Source organism: Dipteris shenzhenensis, chromosome 15, assembly GCF_047967505.1.
Source record: "Dipteris shenzhenensis isolate YYH24624 ecotype China chromosome 15, Dip_SZ_1.0, whole genome shotgun sequence".
Classification (NCBI taxonomy): Eukaryota; Viridiplantae; Streptophyta; class Polypodiopsida; order Gleicheniales; family Dipteridaceae; genus Dipteris; species Dipteris shenzhenensis.
In genome coordinates, this window is record NC_141610.1 from 20174952 (window position 1) to 20191550 (window position 16599).

General features: G+C 40.1%; 1 protein-coding gene across 1 annotated transcript; it reads right to left on the reverse strand.

Moving 5' to 3' along the window:
* Positions 1-3403: 3403 nt before the first annotated feature.
* Positions 3404-5924, reverse strand: LOC147893522 (uncharacterized). Its single transcript, XM_087385460.1, has 2 exons — positions 5185-5924; positions 3404-4388 (listed from the first exon to the last, which is right to left on the reverse strand). Exons 1-2 carry the CDS (start codon positions 5692-5694, stop codon positions 3960-3962), a joined length of 939 nt encoding a protein of 312 aa, XP_087241586.1. The 5' UTR covers positions 5695-5924; the 3' UTR covers positions 3404-3959.
* Between the last annotated feature and the right edge of the window lie 10675 nt (positions 5925-16599).

The window sequence follows — 16599 nt, forward strand, 5'->3', positions numbered from 1 at the left end:
CTTTTTGAAAGGTGAGTATCCAAAGTACAAAAGGAAACTGAAGCCAAAGCCAAGGTGAGGATATGCCAAAAATGAACACCACGTGCCCAAGAACAATGCCCTTTGTCAATTTTGAAGCGTGTAGTGCCACACTCAACACGAAACCGACACCAAGTGCTCCAAGAACGTTGCCCTTTGTCGATTGTTAATGACATGGTGCCAAGCTCACCTGAAAACACAAATGTATGTGGACAATGGATGGATGCATGTAGATGTGAACGACAAATGTACACATGAATGACTATATTCAAATAAGTGTTAGTATAAGCACTTGTATTACTATAGAAGTTTTTATTTAAATACAAGCTCACTTGAATTATTGTAGAAACATGCAATTCCAAGTACTCAATGAGAAATCCACTAGTGCAAATACTAGTTATTTTCCATCACATTGACTTCATTGTTTGTTTGTTTGCAAAGATTCTTGATAGCATTTTTGCTTGGCTTCTTGTTCATCTAGTTACTTGTTTAGCTTGCAACTCATACGTTTCCCATCTCCCTTTTTTCGTTTTCTTTTTCCCTTCTTGAATTGCACTTGCAACCTATATATCTATTGCCTCCTTGATAATCCATTCATGTTCATGAACATGAAACTAGATGTCCTCAAAAAAGTATGCTCTCATCTTTTGTAGCCACGACAATTTAAGGAAAATTTAAGGGAATCATGATTACAGTCCTAGATCCACCTTGAAGCTATCACCTCATGTCACAAAATGAATCCCTCAATGTGCTTTACCCTAGCGCAGCTTATGATTTGTTATCCTCTTGGTAATAAATATTCAACTATTAACCATGATTTGTTATCCTCTTGGTAATAAATATTCAACTATTAACCAAAGTTCAGATTGATCAATTTGGTCTCCAATCAACTATGTCAAGCCAAAGATCAAGGAGGCGAGGTAACCAAAAAGAATGTCTACAAAAGAAAGCGGCCAACCAAATGCAGCTGAAATGCACCCAATAGTCTCGTTGCAAGTTGTCTTAAAGATGCCAGTTCAAGCTAGAGAGACAAATTTCATGAGCTTTAAAAGAAAATGGAAAGCCTTGCACGAGATGCATTATCGCATATGTGCAAAAAAGTCCACATAGACAGAAGTAAAAGTAGATGCATTATAGCACGAAGTACAAGTACATGAAAGACTAATCATGTTTTCCTAGCAACTTGAAAAAACAAAAATAAGATCGGGACATTTCGAAGTCCTAAATAGATAGATAAAAGGTGAAGAGACATTAAGCTACAATACTTAACGATTCAAGGAAACCCATGTAGCTTCTCAAATCTTTTTTAGTTTCCTTTACATGCATCCCAACATCATCGTAAAAAAGCTCTCACAAAGCTTTGCTGTTGTGTTCCTAGGCAATGAGATTAATACATCAAAAAGAAAGGAATCAATAGGATTCAAAAGTCCATGGCATTGATCTCCAAACTCTCATAGTTTCTCGTTGAGTAGGTTTGTAGTTCAAACAGTGAGCATAGAACTTCTACCATTACAACACTTATTAATGCCAACAGCTCAAAATCCAAAGGGAAGAGGATATATATCTCCACATCCCTACAAATACATATCTATGGATCCCTCAACAAAAAGCAGTTTTTGTTGCTGCTTGCTCCGCTCTTGATTCTTGAAAAAGTTTAAATTTTGAGCTCTTGGCATAGTGCACAGATTTGACAAAGATGCTACTTCATGGCGGAATGACTTATGGAAACTAAGGAGAAATATCCTCTTTTGCATGTTGCCCCTCAAGACTAAAGGGAGGAGAAAGCTTAGAAGGATGAGATACCCAAAGAGAGCATTGTGCTTTCTACAAGCAACAACAACGACGTGCTACCTTGCACTCATGATACAAAATATGGAATGCCCACTCCCATTATAAGTGAAAACAGAAGAACACTTCACATATCTAAAAAAATCCTTTGGCCATCAAATGGGCAAGAAGAAAAGATACCATGCATTCGCAAATGGTGCACCCCACGCCTGGAGAGAATGAGACATCACAAGGCGGTCAAACAACTTTTTGAAACATTTGATGGAACTTCAAGCTAAGAGAACCACATAGGCTGTCATCCTAAAGGATGCTATTGTGTAACGTGTTGTATTTTTTCTCCCCCACCGAACAAAAGCTAGTACCATCTTCAAGAAAACAAACTAGAGTGCGAAGGTGATCTTTTGTCGAAGACATTACGATAGATCGAATAACTTTGCTGGCAAAGCAAGTACTGTTAATTTACAAGACTAAGCATTGTGCAAAGTTCTAGAAGGGAGAGTACTAATCGCAGTGGAATAGTCCCTTTCTCTTTTTGTGCTGCCTTAGAGTACACTGTAGTATGTCTGGGCTACCTACGGGAACTTGCTGATGACTTGAACATTCATGCTCGCTCTATAGAGGAACTTCGTTGGCAGATGGAATTTGGACAGTTGCACACAAGTATGGTACACCAAGGGGATATATCATCCTTCAGGTGGTTAAACAAGACCTCGCCAAGCTTAGAGCAGCAGGTATACATGTTCTATAGAGATGAAGCAACCATCTTTAATCACAGACTGATTGTACAGACGTTCCTCCGGCCACTGACAATCACGAAATCATTGTATTCAAATCAAACAGTCAAAGGATTTGACCTGAGGCTACACTAGAGATATCTGACCTGGCTTCTTTTAAGCTACGAGGAGCAAATATATCAAATAAAATTTGTCATAACTGTTCTGCCCAAGTGGTCACTGCTACCGTGAAACCTATATGCAGATATCAATTTGTAATACATTGATCTTACTCACATTTATGCCTCTGAACAGTATCATACATCTTCTACATGATCACAACTACTCAGATGATTTCCCCTACTAATGCCGCCTAAGATGATTTCCCCTGCTAATGCACCTTTGTTCCTGACATAGAAAATATCTGAATGGTGGCTTCCCCTACCGTAGCCAGAGGAAAGGATATCTCATTTCTGCTCCCTGCTAAATCATTTTCAATCTCAACTTGGAATTAAAGTTCTGACTGTAAACAGAACCTCTCAGAGTCATGCCAGCCCAAAACAGATGCCAGGCTAATGCATGTGCATGTCAACAATCACCCCACTGACCCATTAGGATAATCAGTAGACATCAGAACCAACAGAAAAACCTGATCCGAATGCATTGCCAGAATATAAGTGACAGATCGGTCTTTGCTACTGATATTTATGAAGTGGAGACTCAAGAAAGAAGCATGCAAGAAATGCAACTTCTGAGAAAAAGAATTAAAGCACCCCCTTGGACATCCTACTGGATAGCATCGCCACAAAGATCAAAATTAATGGCCTACATTTAAAATGAAGATTCCGTGAAGCATATCACGAGACTAGCTACTTTACCATATCTAACGACATCATCAGCATACAATAATAGCTTATTGAAATATCGCAAGCAATCATTACACATGCATATAAGCATGCGCGCTGAACAAAGTCTGCATATTCACTCACACCTCCAAAGATGAAGGGCAGACTTAGTTATAATACTTGAGGGGCAATGCTAGTCGAAGACCGGTGCATATCCCCTTCATCCACCCTAAATTGCTTACGACATGACTAAGATTATAATATCAATTCCCCAAAACAGAATCCCCCTAACCAAAAACACAATGCTGAATGACCCACCGCACTGATAAGCCATCGCATCCAAGTCTTCCATGGGTAATAGGACCACAGTACACAACACGTGCACACACCCCTTAAAAAATGTCAGAAAACGCATGCAATAAACATGAAGGCTCGATTCTCCAATGGCCTGATCCAAAGTCATCCACTACATGAAGATTTTTAAAATGATCACTCCTCGCATGAATCTGCAAAACTGTCGAGAATTCTGAAGGCTATCTGGTGAAGAAAAGTATTCACTTTGCAAAGCATGTGTTTTCGCATCACAATAAAGGTCTCAAACTTTCTCTACTTCCCCTTCCTTGGGGGCCTCTTTTTCTATGTCCCCTTCCTTGGCAGCTTCTGTCTCTTCTTCCCCTTCTTTGTCAGCTTCCTTCACTTCTTCCACTGTCTCCTTCATTGTTTCATCTGTGTCATTTGCATTGTCTGATTCATTCAGGACTTGATCCTCTACATCTGATTTCTTTGCTTCTCCTGCGCCTTCATTTAGTTTCTCCAACTGCTTTTTGTGCCTCTTTCCAGCAGCATGTTTTTTCAGGGTCTCCGCTCTGACACAATCAATCTGACATACAGAACACCACCCAGGACCACCTTCAGTCGACTTTTGATTCTCAGCTGGAGATTTCCCATCCACAGCAGCTGGCGGAGCAGACTTTGCCTGGGGGGAGGGCTTTGCTTTCTGAATTTGCTTTCTGACCCTCAGCCTCTGCATCAAAAAGCCAGTAAGTGAGAGAGCTTGGAGAATCCCCTTGTAGCAAGAATTTCAGAAAGGGATCGCCTATCCACAGGGGGAAACTCAAGTGAAAATTGATGGCTTAGAAAGTAAGCGAAACACAGCTAAACGAGCTCCTAACAGTCAAACTACAAAGGAAGCTGCTCATGGGGAGATGTGCAGATTACTTTGATCACTTCTTGGAATGACAGTTACACAGAATTCTATAGTTGTGACTTCCAAAGGCACACTGCAGAAGATAATTGTTGATAAGTACAAAGAGGAGGACGATTGAGATAACAGCGAGCTCCTGTCAGTTTGGTTACCCACCTAGTAGGAGGACCAGAGCGAGCATGCCTAGTGGCTTTCCATGGTCGATATCTGTCAGCCTGTCCGACCCAAGACCAAACTACTGTAACTCTAAATTTTCCCTTTCCAAGAACTGTCGTAGTATCTTCATTTTCTTTAAAAACTTACGTAAAACGTGACAATACTAGATAACATTATGTGAGGTTCTATCCAATACCTACTAGGAACAGACCGAATCCTTTGCATTTTATTTTCTAGCCTAGCCACTTTCCAGAGCTTGGTGGGCTACATGCAAAAGCTCATGTACTGCAACAAAAACACTGTAGCAGATATGCAGATGGTAGTTTTCAGGCGCAAGCAGGTTATTCCTGATGGTGCGCCTAGAGACACTTTAAAAATTACGTGAAGTACACAAGTTAACCCACATGGACCTCCCGAAAACCTATAATTGAGGTCTGCGTCAAACGCCAAGAAAACTAACCTGCGTAGGTCGACTGCGATCACGACCCCAATCTCGAGAAGGTCCCCATCCTAGACCACGACCTCGCTCTCGCAGTGGCAGAGGTCCCCTATTCGGGTGAAATCCGGGCATCCGAGCGCTTGCCATGAAATGGGCAGGAAGCGGGCGCAGCCCAGGGCCGCCTCTGAAGTCGCGAGGGGGTGAGAAGGGTCTACGACCCAAGTGGGGGTGGCCTCGATCGAGGTGAGGAAGGAAGGGGCGGTCGTCGGGAAGAATGCGAGGGCGGGGGCGGTCGAAGCGGTCGAGGGGGGGGAAGGGAGGTTGAGGGGGGGGGAGGAGGCGGGGGGGAGGGGGGGCGAGCTGGGGGGGGGGGACGACGGTGGCGCCTTGGAGGGATTCAACGGTGTAGAAGCCTTGGCCTGTGGAGAGGCTGGGGAAGGAGGAAGGGGGGATACCACCGCCATCGCCAGAGCTGGAGGAGCTACGGAGGTAAGGGTCACGATGGTAGTAGCCTCTGTGGGGAGGATCCATGGCGAGCTTGAAAGCTGTGTGTGGCTATGGCGGAGCTGGAACTCTGCTGCTCTTCTGCAGAAGTAAACGTTTCAACGTAAAAGATGAGAGGAGCTTTTGTTTGTGAATTTTCTTGCCACCCAACAATTTAGATTTCCTCTTTGCAAACCAAAACCCTTCCCCTTCTTCTTCTTCTTCTTCTTTTGCTTCTTGCCCAACTTCTCTCTCTCTCTCTCTCTCTCTCTCTCTCACACACACACACGCATTGTCGGTGCTTCACCTCCTTATTACATTTTTAGGGTTGCCTCATCCCCTCACCATTTCCATCTCTCTTTCCATTGCCTCTACATCACGTTTACCCTATAATAGCCTTATCGCCCTCCCACAGCCTACAAGGTAGTGTTGGAGTGCAAGGAGGGTCTCGCCAAGGGGGCTAAGGTATAGGCCGGGCGGGGAGGGGGCCATGGGGGCCAAGGTACGAGGCCGGGCCGAAAGCTACATCTTTCAAAAATCATAAGTCTCCCAATGGATTAAATCAAGCATGTGCTATAGTGAAGCATTGTGAATTTCCATGTGTAATTATTATTATTTAATTAAGTGGTGTTAAGTCACCATTTATGAAGATCATCCTTTAAACAATTGCCTTTAAGGCCCATTTGAAAATATGCTCTCTCTTTTACATCAAAAAATGCTTGATTTTTCATAGGTGTACTTGTGCACTCTTGCCACAATAGTGAGGTGTGATTCCAAAGAAATTCACGCTCAATTTAAACAATTATTTGGCATTATGAAAGCATAGTGTTCAAACCATGTTTTCAAAAGCTTATACTAATGAAGCCAAGAGAATACAGTTTCAACTTCAAGAGAATATGGTTTCAACAATGTGTATACCTTTCTAGTTATCAAATAGACTCATACATGTCATACATATCATTCAACCACTAGGAATTACAACTGCCTTGCACAAAATGAATTCCAAGCAAAGATTGTGAAAGAAGTTGCAACAGAAGTGACTATGCACACAAGGCCAGCTTCCAAGCAAGGACTTTGTCAACTCTACTGAAATACATCAAGTGAAAAGAAGCTAAAATGAAAGTCTTGCTAGGCCATGTTCCAAGCCAAGCTCCAAGCTTTAAAGAAGGACGTGGTTTGGGAGCAACGACAACTCTAGTAGTTGGGTGTTTGCCCACCTGAGCTAGCTACCCACTTTCGAATCCCTTCGGATGTCCCTCTGATGCTTTTGTTAATGGAGAAACAGGTTGATATGCCCCTCATACATGCCCATTTGTGTGTGAGTGCAAAAAATTTTAAAAATTACAAATTAGCATTTAAACAAGGGAAAAAAGATGAATAGCATTCATCAGGCCTACCCTGTAAACATCAGAGATATTTAAAGGAAGCCAGAAAAATTTTAAAGAATAGTTTTCCAAGGTGGATGGACAAAATGAAATCCCACAAAGTTTCCTTAGTATATAAATGCTTGTCATTTCCTCTTCTATCCATCCGAAATAGGGGTCTATAGGAGTACACTAAATATGGGATTTCTCTGTTTATCCCAAAACTCAGAAATCTTTATGTTTATATTAGTACTAAAATATGGGTCCTTACTACTTCTGATCACAGTGACCCATAACCATGGTATATTCCCTCTCCCATGGTAGCTCCACCCATACTATTAAGGGTGCTTTTATTCACTAAGATGACTAGAAGTAATGATCTGATGTCCTCTCAATATTCTCTTTTCTACCTCCTCCAATTGTCTGTAATGTTGCTACGGCAAGACAATTTCATAATAAGCTTCCCATATAATATCGGTTCTCATTGTTCGAATAGGTATACTCCTGTCAAGTATGAAAATACTCTTGGTATATAATTGGGATCCATCCCCCATTCTTTTTGGTCTCTATATATCAAATAGTATCTACTATACCTACTTGCTTTAATCATGTGTCCAGATGTTGTCATCCATATAAAATGGAAAATGTGATACTACTTATCCACTCATTGCCATAATGCATCAAATTAAGAGAAGCCCCCATAAAGATTGAGGTGCTACTTAATATCTCCTCCCAATGGGAGGATGTGTGTGTGTGTGTGTGTGTGTGTGTGTGTGAGAGAGAGAGAGAGAGAGAGAGAGAGAGAGAGGGAGGGAGGGAGGGAGGGAGGGAGAGAGAGAGAGAGAGAGAGAGAGAGAGAGAGATTCCAAATTCTTGTTAGTAGTAGAAAGAGTTATTGTAGTCTACATTTTACTTCATCCATATCTACAAGCAACATCCATGGATCTACAACGAAGCAACTAGAAGTAGACCTAAGTGAAACATACTACAGGATGCAAGCTCAAAGGATGCCAACTGTAGCGCACAAGCAAGCATAGTGTCGGTGCTTCATTTCCTTAAGACTTTTAGGGTTGCCTCACTTCTCATTATAAAAGCTACGTGATCTTGAATCAATCATAATAACGAGATACAATTCCAAAGAAAATTCAGGCTCAATTTAAGGAATTACTTTTTTAAAAACAACCTCATACACCCACTTACCCACCCATTTGAGCCTATCGAGGGGCACCCGGCCCTAGCTCTACCTGCAAGCAGGATCGAATAGTGGGCTGCCGCCCAAGTAGGCAGACAGCCCTACCACTAGGCTATTGCGACTTTGTTGTTTAAGCGATTACTTGACATCATATGAAAACATAGTGCTCTCCCAATAGATCTTAAATCAAGCATGATATATCACCATTAGAGAAATACAATTCCCACGAAAGTTTTAAACAATTATTTGACATCATATGAAAACATAGTGCTTGCCCACTAGATCTTAAACCAAGCATGATCTATCACAATAGCGAGATACATTTCCAAAGAAAATTCACACTCAACTTAGACCATTATTTAGCATCATATCAAAACATAGTGCACAAAATAGATTTAACAAACTGTGTATCAATGAAGTCAAGTGAATATGGATTAACCAATGTGTATACCTTTGTAGTTATCAAATAGAATGTTTATGCGACTGCCTTGCACAAAATGATTTCCAAGCAAAGATTTCAAACATGTGAAAGAAGCTGCAATGAAAGTGACTTAGCGCACAAGGCCAACTTCCAAGCAAGGAATTTGTTGACTCTACTCCAATAAGTCAAGTGGAAAGAAGCTAATTTAATGAAAGTCTTGCTAGGCCAAGTTGGTTGCACAAGCTTGGAGCTCCAAGTGAGGACTATGCTATACACAAGGATGTGGTTGTGAAGCACTGGCATTTCGAGCAACTAGCCATTCGTTGGCTCCCTGCATTTGAACCCCTTGGGATGTTCCTCTAATGCTGTTGTCAGTGATGATGGCCATGTGTGTGGGTGAAAAAAAAATTAAATTCAAAATAAAAAATACAAAGTACAAAAACAAGATGTGGTTTGGTAGATGGAAATGAAACATCACAATTGGCAAACATTGCATTAATACTTTTGATGAGGATTCATCTCAACGTCATGTTTATATTGTGAATAGTACTAACATAAAAGAGTGCTAAAAAGGCAAAAGGGTTGGAAACCCTAACCCTAAACTTGATCGTGAAGTGGTTTGTATATATTCATTCTTTTCAATTAATATAGTGTACAGTTAGTCATTTGTGGTGTGCTCTCTAGTTGTGCACTCTCTTCATAGTTCATGCTGTTAGAGCATGATTGTGCGTTACATTGAGGCAATCGAGAGATCTTTGTGGAGAGTTCTTATGAGTTCATTAACTGATTCAGAGAATGTCATCCCATTCTATGAGAGGGAAAGAGAGAGAGAGGGTTCTTCTCCATTCTCCTATTTTCTATTTTGTGTGAGAGAGAGAAATTGTAGAGAGAGAGAGAGAGAGAGAGAGAGAGAGAGAGAGAGAGAGAGAGAGAGAGAGAGAGAGAGAGAGAGAAAGAGAGAGAGAGAGAGTTATTCTACTTGATATTCTTGTTAGTAGTAGAGAAAGAGTTATTCTACTCTATATTGTACTTTATCCACATCCTCAATCATCTACAAGCAACATCTATGGATCTCTAACAAATACAACAACAAAGCAACGAGAACAAGACCAAAGCTACACATACAACAATTGGTAAGCTCAAAGGATGCCAACGACAACCAGCACACAAGCAACCAAGAGTAATGGTAGTAGTAGCATGAATGACTCAACAAGTGCCACTCCTATAATAGACTACCATTTGCAATGCAGTCGACCAAGGAGTGAAAGAACTAAAGTGGCAAAGCATGCATCCATCTAAAAAGAATGTTCTTTGCAAATAGTATTTGCATTAGGGCTTTTAGTAGGTTTGCCACCTTGGTTTTGAAGGGATCATTTAAAGGATCATTCAATTAGTTGCATTTTAATTGGTTTTAATGGTGGGAAACTTTCTTTCCATTATCTAGTGTATGTCCTCCTTAGGAAATTCCTCCAAAACTCTCTATTTCGATGATGTATGTTGTCTAAAATCAACCCAAGTTGTATTACATTTTAATATAGCAAAAAATATGCATTAGAAAATCCTATGAAATAATGATGGAACTTTCTAACATAAGCCCATACATGACACAATATCTCTTTAGAGTAGGGGATTGTGATTTTGTTCCACCAACCTTTTTTTTTAAATTCTAATACTCATGAAAACAAGGGGGGTTGTGCTATGGGATTCAATCAATTTTCTAGAAGCCATCAAGGTAGGCTTGAGCTTTGCGTGTGTGCTAAGAGAGGAGTCAGACCAATAGACTAGATGCTTTTGCCAATAGTTCCCCCAATTAAAAAAACTCAAAATGCATCAATTAGTAAATGAAAGCAAAGGAGGGTGAACAAAGGGTAACAAATATGAAGAGTGGAGATGAAGAGAAAGGGAATAGCTCAGATCACAGCATAAATGACTAATTATACAATATATTAGTTGAAAAGAGTGGATATATTAAAACCCATTTAGGGTTACTAGGTTTTTGGTTTCTAAACTTGTTGCCTTTTAATCACTCTTTTGAGCTACTGCTATGCACAATATAAACATGATGTTGAGATGAATCCTTAACACCTTCTCTCAAGATCAATATCATGAAGTAGGACTTCCCTCAAGACGATGATTATGGGAATGAAGGACTTGAATAGTATGTCCGATCGCACCCCCTTAACGGGACTATCCTTCCTCTAAGTCAACCAAGAGCTTGTTTGTGTTTCTCAAAAGATTTGACCCAAGTGGTTTGGTAGAGATATATGGAACATTATCTTTGCTATCACAATGTTGCAATGTGATGTCACCAAAATAACACTCTTTCGATGAGGGAGAGATCTTGGACATCAATGTGCTTTGTCCTAGAATGATGGCTAATGCTTTATCCAATTGATTATCATTGTAAATTGTTGTTGGAATTTGTCATCAAGGTAATTATATTTTACGAAAGTCTTCTAATCCATATAGCCTCACATAGCCTCACATAGTATTTTCTTGCAGATTTAATAAAAAGAGAATTGTTATGATGTTGATAAGAAAAAGATCTTTGGAATTAGTAAGGATCAAAGATTTTTGGCAGAGTTTTTATCATTTACATGCTGAAGATTGGAGAACAAAAAAACTTCATTATTGCTTAGCTGGAGGAGTGACACAGATAACAATTATGGATTGGCATTGAAGCCTGTAGTCCCACAATTCATAGTGTGTCTGTTCTAACGTGCTATGTTTGTGGATGGATGCAGGTGAGTTGACCCATCTCTCCAATAGTTTTGGAATGATAGGTCTATTCAGGGTACATTCAGCCCTGAACATTTTAGAACTTTACCTTTCCAACCATTAAAATGAAGCAAGCACAAGCATACATAGTTGGATCATGGTCGGTGAATTATAGTCGAAAGACAAAGAGTAATCCAAATATAGTTTCTCATCAAAGAACAGCATTCAACATTGGAATAGAATCAAAAGCTACATCCTTTCCATTTAGGAACATGGAAAAATGTCCTCTAAATCAGTGTATGATAGCCTTGAGCTTGCCAAAAGGGATTATGCAAGATGAATATAGTCAGACAGCAGTTTGACTGCTACATATCAAGAACTATTACAAAGAAGATCCCAAAAGGAGTTATAACTGCCCATTATGGTTCTTTGTAGTTGCCACTCATGTATATGACTTGTGACCTTCCAAATTCCACATCACTTTGACTTAGCCTAGGTGCCTAAATACCCCTCAACACCTGGCACACCTGGTGGTAAAAGTTTTTGTAAAAAAGTGGAAGACTTGAACCCTTCCTAACCTCCATGGTGTAGGCTTTACTAATTACTATTGTACCATTTCATGGCTACATGCCAGCGTGGGAACCCATTAAATATAATGCTATCCATGCTAGTTCATACAAAATGAATAAATAGAACCATGCATGAATCAGCATGTTGACATTCCACTAGCATGGAATGGATAGATTGCTCTGATCAAGCAAAAAGAAATAGGTCGATGAAGCTCGAACATCCGCAACATATGTCGATGTAGAGTCCTCAAAGAAATCATTGATTTGTCTTTGAACCATCTGCATTTGACCTTGATAAATCCGTTGAAATACTGAATTCTAAATTAGCTTTAATTCTTTGACTGAATTCTGATTTTTGTGTTGAATCTGACATAGTCGAACTAAGATCAGATTACTGTCAAAATCCAATCTGACTATCAAAATGTTTCCAATTATAGAAGCTAAAAACATATCAATAAAGTTCATCGATAGCAGAAACTTGGATTTTGAAAAATAAATTAGAAATAGGAGAATAGATAGTCAGACTATTTGTAGGCTACAGTCGGCGGACTGCTATCAGATTGTCATCAGACATTGTCATCAGACTGTAGTCAGACTATTGGACTATTTGTCCCCATTATGCCAATTGTCTGGTCATTATTTGCTGAGCTCACCAAAAGTACTATCAAACTTTAGAACTTTATTCTACTTGGAGGAAATTGAAAATCCATCTTATGAAATGTTTCCAACCTTCGGAATGCATCCAACTACTTTCAGGATGCCTAGAACTGTTGGATTGCTATAATCTCCATCTAACTTCTTTTCTTTGCTTGCTTCTTCTTCAACATTCTAAATATGTGCCATCTTTGTAGCATCTTTTTAATATATCTCGTTATCAACTTGAACAACATCATAAAAAACATCATGATCTGAAATATCATCTTCAACATTGACATCAAACCATTGGCTTATTTCTAGGGATTTTTTTTTGGTGAGCTTTTTATCACGAGCTTTTCCAACTTTTAAGCGAGCTATTAACGGGAATTACATGCATTAAAGTTAGAAAAGCTTGTGATGAAAAGCCCGGGAATAAAATCTCTTATCTCCATGAATTTTAGTGGTGTCTTTATACATAGAGTCGCGGCCACCACATTGTGAACAATATGACTAACTTGTGGCAGTGTAGGTGTGTCCCTATTCTTGGCTCTACTTATCAATGCTTCCAAACTAGGCCCTTCTCCCACATGCTTACCATTTATATATGCATGTTGTTTTGCACTTTGCAACAAAGCATTTGCCATATCTATCACACATACAAGTTGATTTTTGACTTGTATCTCTCACCTACAAGCCAACTACCATGCATACTCTCAGCAAGATTTGTCCTTGGAGTGCAAGCAAGCTCAGGTGGACTTTTTTGCACCTGCATACCCATTTTTTCAACAAATAAGTAATGTATTGATGACAATAAAACAAAGAATGAGAATAATGTAATCCAAATCCCCTACTTACAGTGGAAATTGGATTTCCCCAATGCGCTATTCTCGACAAGCCATTATGTTCCATTGCAAAACTCTATGCGTGTGATTAAATTGGATCCATGACCATTTTAGGTCTCCACTTCCATCCCTTCGCATTCGATTCACCAGATCTACACCTGAAGTAGGACCCTTTGATGATATTTTAAACACAAAGCATCTATCTTCAGGCATTCCTTGGCCCGACAATCTACTTCCATTGAAAAATGCATACATTGACCTTTTCTTTAGTGCCAACAAGTTGTCATGGCCTTCGCCCATTGGCATCCTTGCTTTGTTTTCCTCCGCTACTATTAGTCTGAACGTGTCAAACAAAAAACTCGCTTAGAAAGAAGTATAGATCAACTATACCATCATACCATGTTCAGCACATGAATTAGTCAATCACCTTTGGTTTACAACAAGCAGGTTTATCTCATCAAGGAAATTTGCAAGTTCATTTTCACCAAGTGTTGTAGCTCCCTCTATTTTTTCATCTTCATTCTCAGGCTTGAACATCGAGCTTGTAAAAAGCTGTTTTGCAATGTTCATTTGAATCTTCCTTGGTCCAGCATTCCTATCAACTTTGAGCACATTTGCAACCAATTGTCTAGTCTTCTCTATCTGACTCTTTGAAGTGCCAGGTTGCACATCAGGACATCTTGATCACTATCCAAGTCAATTAAATTAGCAGAAGAGGAGGTCCCAAACGATTTGTGTGGAGTAGAAGAGGATGAAGGGACATCCATATTAGTCAATTCATGGAAAGAGGAGACCCCTAAAAGTTTCTCTAGAGCTTCAGAGGATGATGGACAACTCGACATCGATGTTCGATGTGTAGACAGCCACTTTGTAGACTGCATATATTCCCACGTGTAGAATTTGCCTCTGATTTAACTAGAGAGTTGTAGATCCTTAAAAACACTACAACTTTGCTTTTTGAACCGAGTTGATCTAATATATCTAGCAAAATATATAGCCTCTAAAAAAACATACAAAGTGGAGAGTGACAAGGACAGTTCGACATTGATGTCCACTATGTAGACAACCACTTTGCAGGTTGTATATATTCCCACTTCTGCAAAATTTGCCTCTGTATTCAACTAGAGAGTTGTGGATCCTTCAAAAAACTACAATTTTGTTTGATGAAAGTTGATTTTGTTGAGATATCGAGCTCCACTCGCGATATGCTAGGGTGACCATTGTTCATTTATGTCACCGACTTATTAGCTGCAGATGCGGTTGGTACACTGCCCATGAATAATAGCTAGATGATAGCTATCCTTATGTACTCTAGTTCGTGGCTCCGTTAGTATGCCACCTTAGTTAGCTGAGTTTGGTTTGAGACCCACATATAGGGTTCTTCTATTTCTTTGTACTAGAGTTCTTTTGGCTTTCACAACTAAGAAGAGGAAAAATGTTTTCAGCCTCCACGTTTGTGTGTATTCCCCCATTGTGTATGTGAGAAAGCTACAAGTGGGACTCCTTCCTTCTCTCCCACTATCTTCACATGGTATCAGAGCCTAGTTCATGGTAAGGAGCTCAAGAAAGCAAACCAAGTTCACGGGTCCTGGTAAGAGGACCAGTGTTGCTTTCATTTTTCGAGTTTGGGAGCAAATCTCTGCAGGTAGCACAGCCGGAAGTGCAAGAGTGCATTGTCTCAGATTGAGATGCCCTTCGCAGTGTAGCGAGAGGGTAATATATGCTGCGGGTCGAGGCAAAGCCCTTGGTGACTTTATTTTTCTGATTCGAGGCCATTTCGGGTCCCGTTTTGGAGGCGGAAGTTCTCCGTAGGAGTTGAGAAAAAGGCCCCATTTTTGCTATGCGACCATTGCTCTGCAGGTCGGTGAAAAGTTGCTGCAGAAATTGCATTGTATGCCTGTGTGCAGAGATATTGGAGTTATAGAATCATCCTTATTGCTTGTTCATGCAAAATCGTTACTAGGAAGTGAGTGTGTGGTCAAATACCACTTTCGTCAGTTTTGCAGATTTGCCCTTGTGAGGTAGAAGCTGTGTTTTTTGTAGTGTTCTGCAATGGCGTCTGATTCTCTTTCATAGATTGTCACTGAAAAGCTTGACAAGAACAACTTCCAAGCATGAAAGTTTAGAATGACGAATTTCCTTATGGGAAAAGGCTATTGGGAGTTCATCACAGGAAATGAAGAAGAACCAATTCTTCCTAATGTTCCCAATCAATAGGAAATGCAGGCATTTAAAGGATGGCATGAGAGAGCCAGAAAAGTTATGTATTGGCTATCTATCAGTATTTCAGATTCTATGATTATGCATATTCAGGATGCAAGTATGCCAAAGGAGGCATGGGATACTTTGGCAAAAATGTACAGCACAAATACGCAAGCTAGGCAAATGCAGCTCAAGCAAGAGTTGCACAATGTGCAGAGAGAAAATATGAGCATAAATGACTACCACATGAAGGTGAAGAAAATTGCAGATGCACTTGCTTCCATTAAGTCACCAGCGGAAGATGATGATCTAGTTTCTGTGACCTTGAATGATCTAGGAAAGGATTATGCACAGTTTCGGACATCCATTGCCGTCCGTGAAAAATTTCCTAATTTTGAGGAGTTGTTTGCTCTTCTAATTTTTGAAGAGCAAAGAAATGGTGGTGCATCTTCTTCAGGAGGAACTTCAAAAGAAACTGTCTTCTACTCAAATGCTGGAAGAGGTAGAGGCAGAGGTAGAGGAGGCCGATCTAGAGGCCGTGGTAGAAATCAAAATATGCAGCAAACTCAAGAAAACCAGTCCTTTGGAGGAGGACATGGTAACTCTAGAGGCAGGGGGAGCCAAAGAGGTCGTGGTGGATGGTAGAGAGGCCAAAATGCAAACAGCAATGTTGAATGCTACTATTGTGGTAAAATGGGTCATATGGCTAAAGACTGCTACAAAAAGCAGAATGACATTATGAATGGAAAATTGCAGCAAGGCAATTATGCATCCTCTAGTAGACAGGGTGATGATAGAAATGAGCATTTGTTTATGGTGCAACACATGACCAATTCTGTGACAAGTGCAGAAGAAAGTAATGATGTGTGGTATGTTGACTCAGGTGCAACAAACCACATGACAGGTCATGCAGAATGGATGCAGGATGCAAGGAAAATGGAAAGACTAGGATTTGTGGAGACTGGTGATGATACTGCACATCCTATTGTGCAGATTGGTAAAATTCCTT

Excerpts from the sequence above, each read along its gene's own strand:
- LOC147893522 (XM_087385460.1), bottom strand. The coding sequence starts at position 5,694 with ATGGATCCTCCCCACAGAGGCTACTACCATCGTGACCCTTACCTCCGT. Across the intron at positions 4,389-5,184 it reads ATCGCAGTCGACCTACGCAG|AGGCTGAGGGTCAGAAAGCA; the intron begins GTTAGTTTTCTT and ends TTTTTGATGCAG.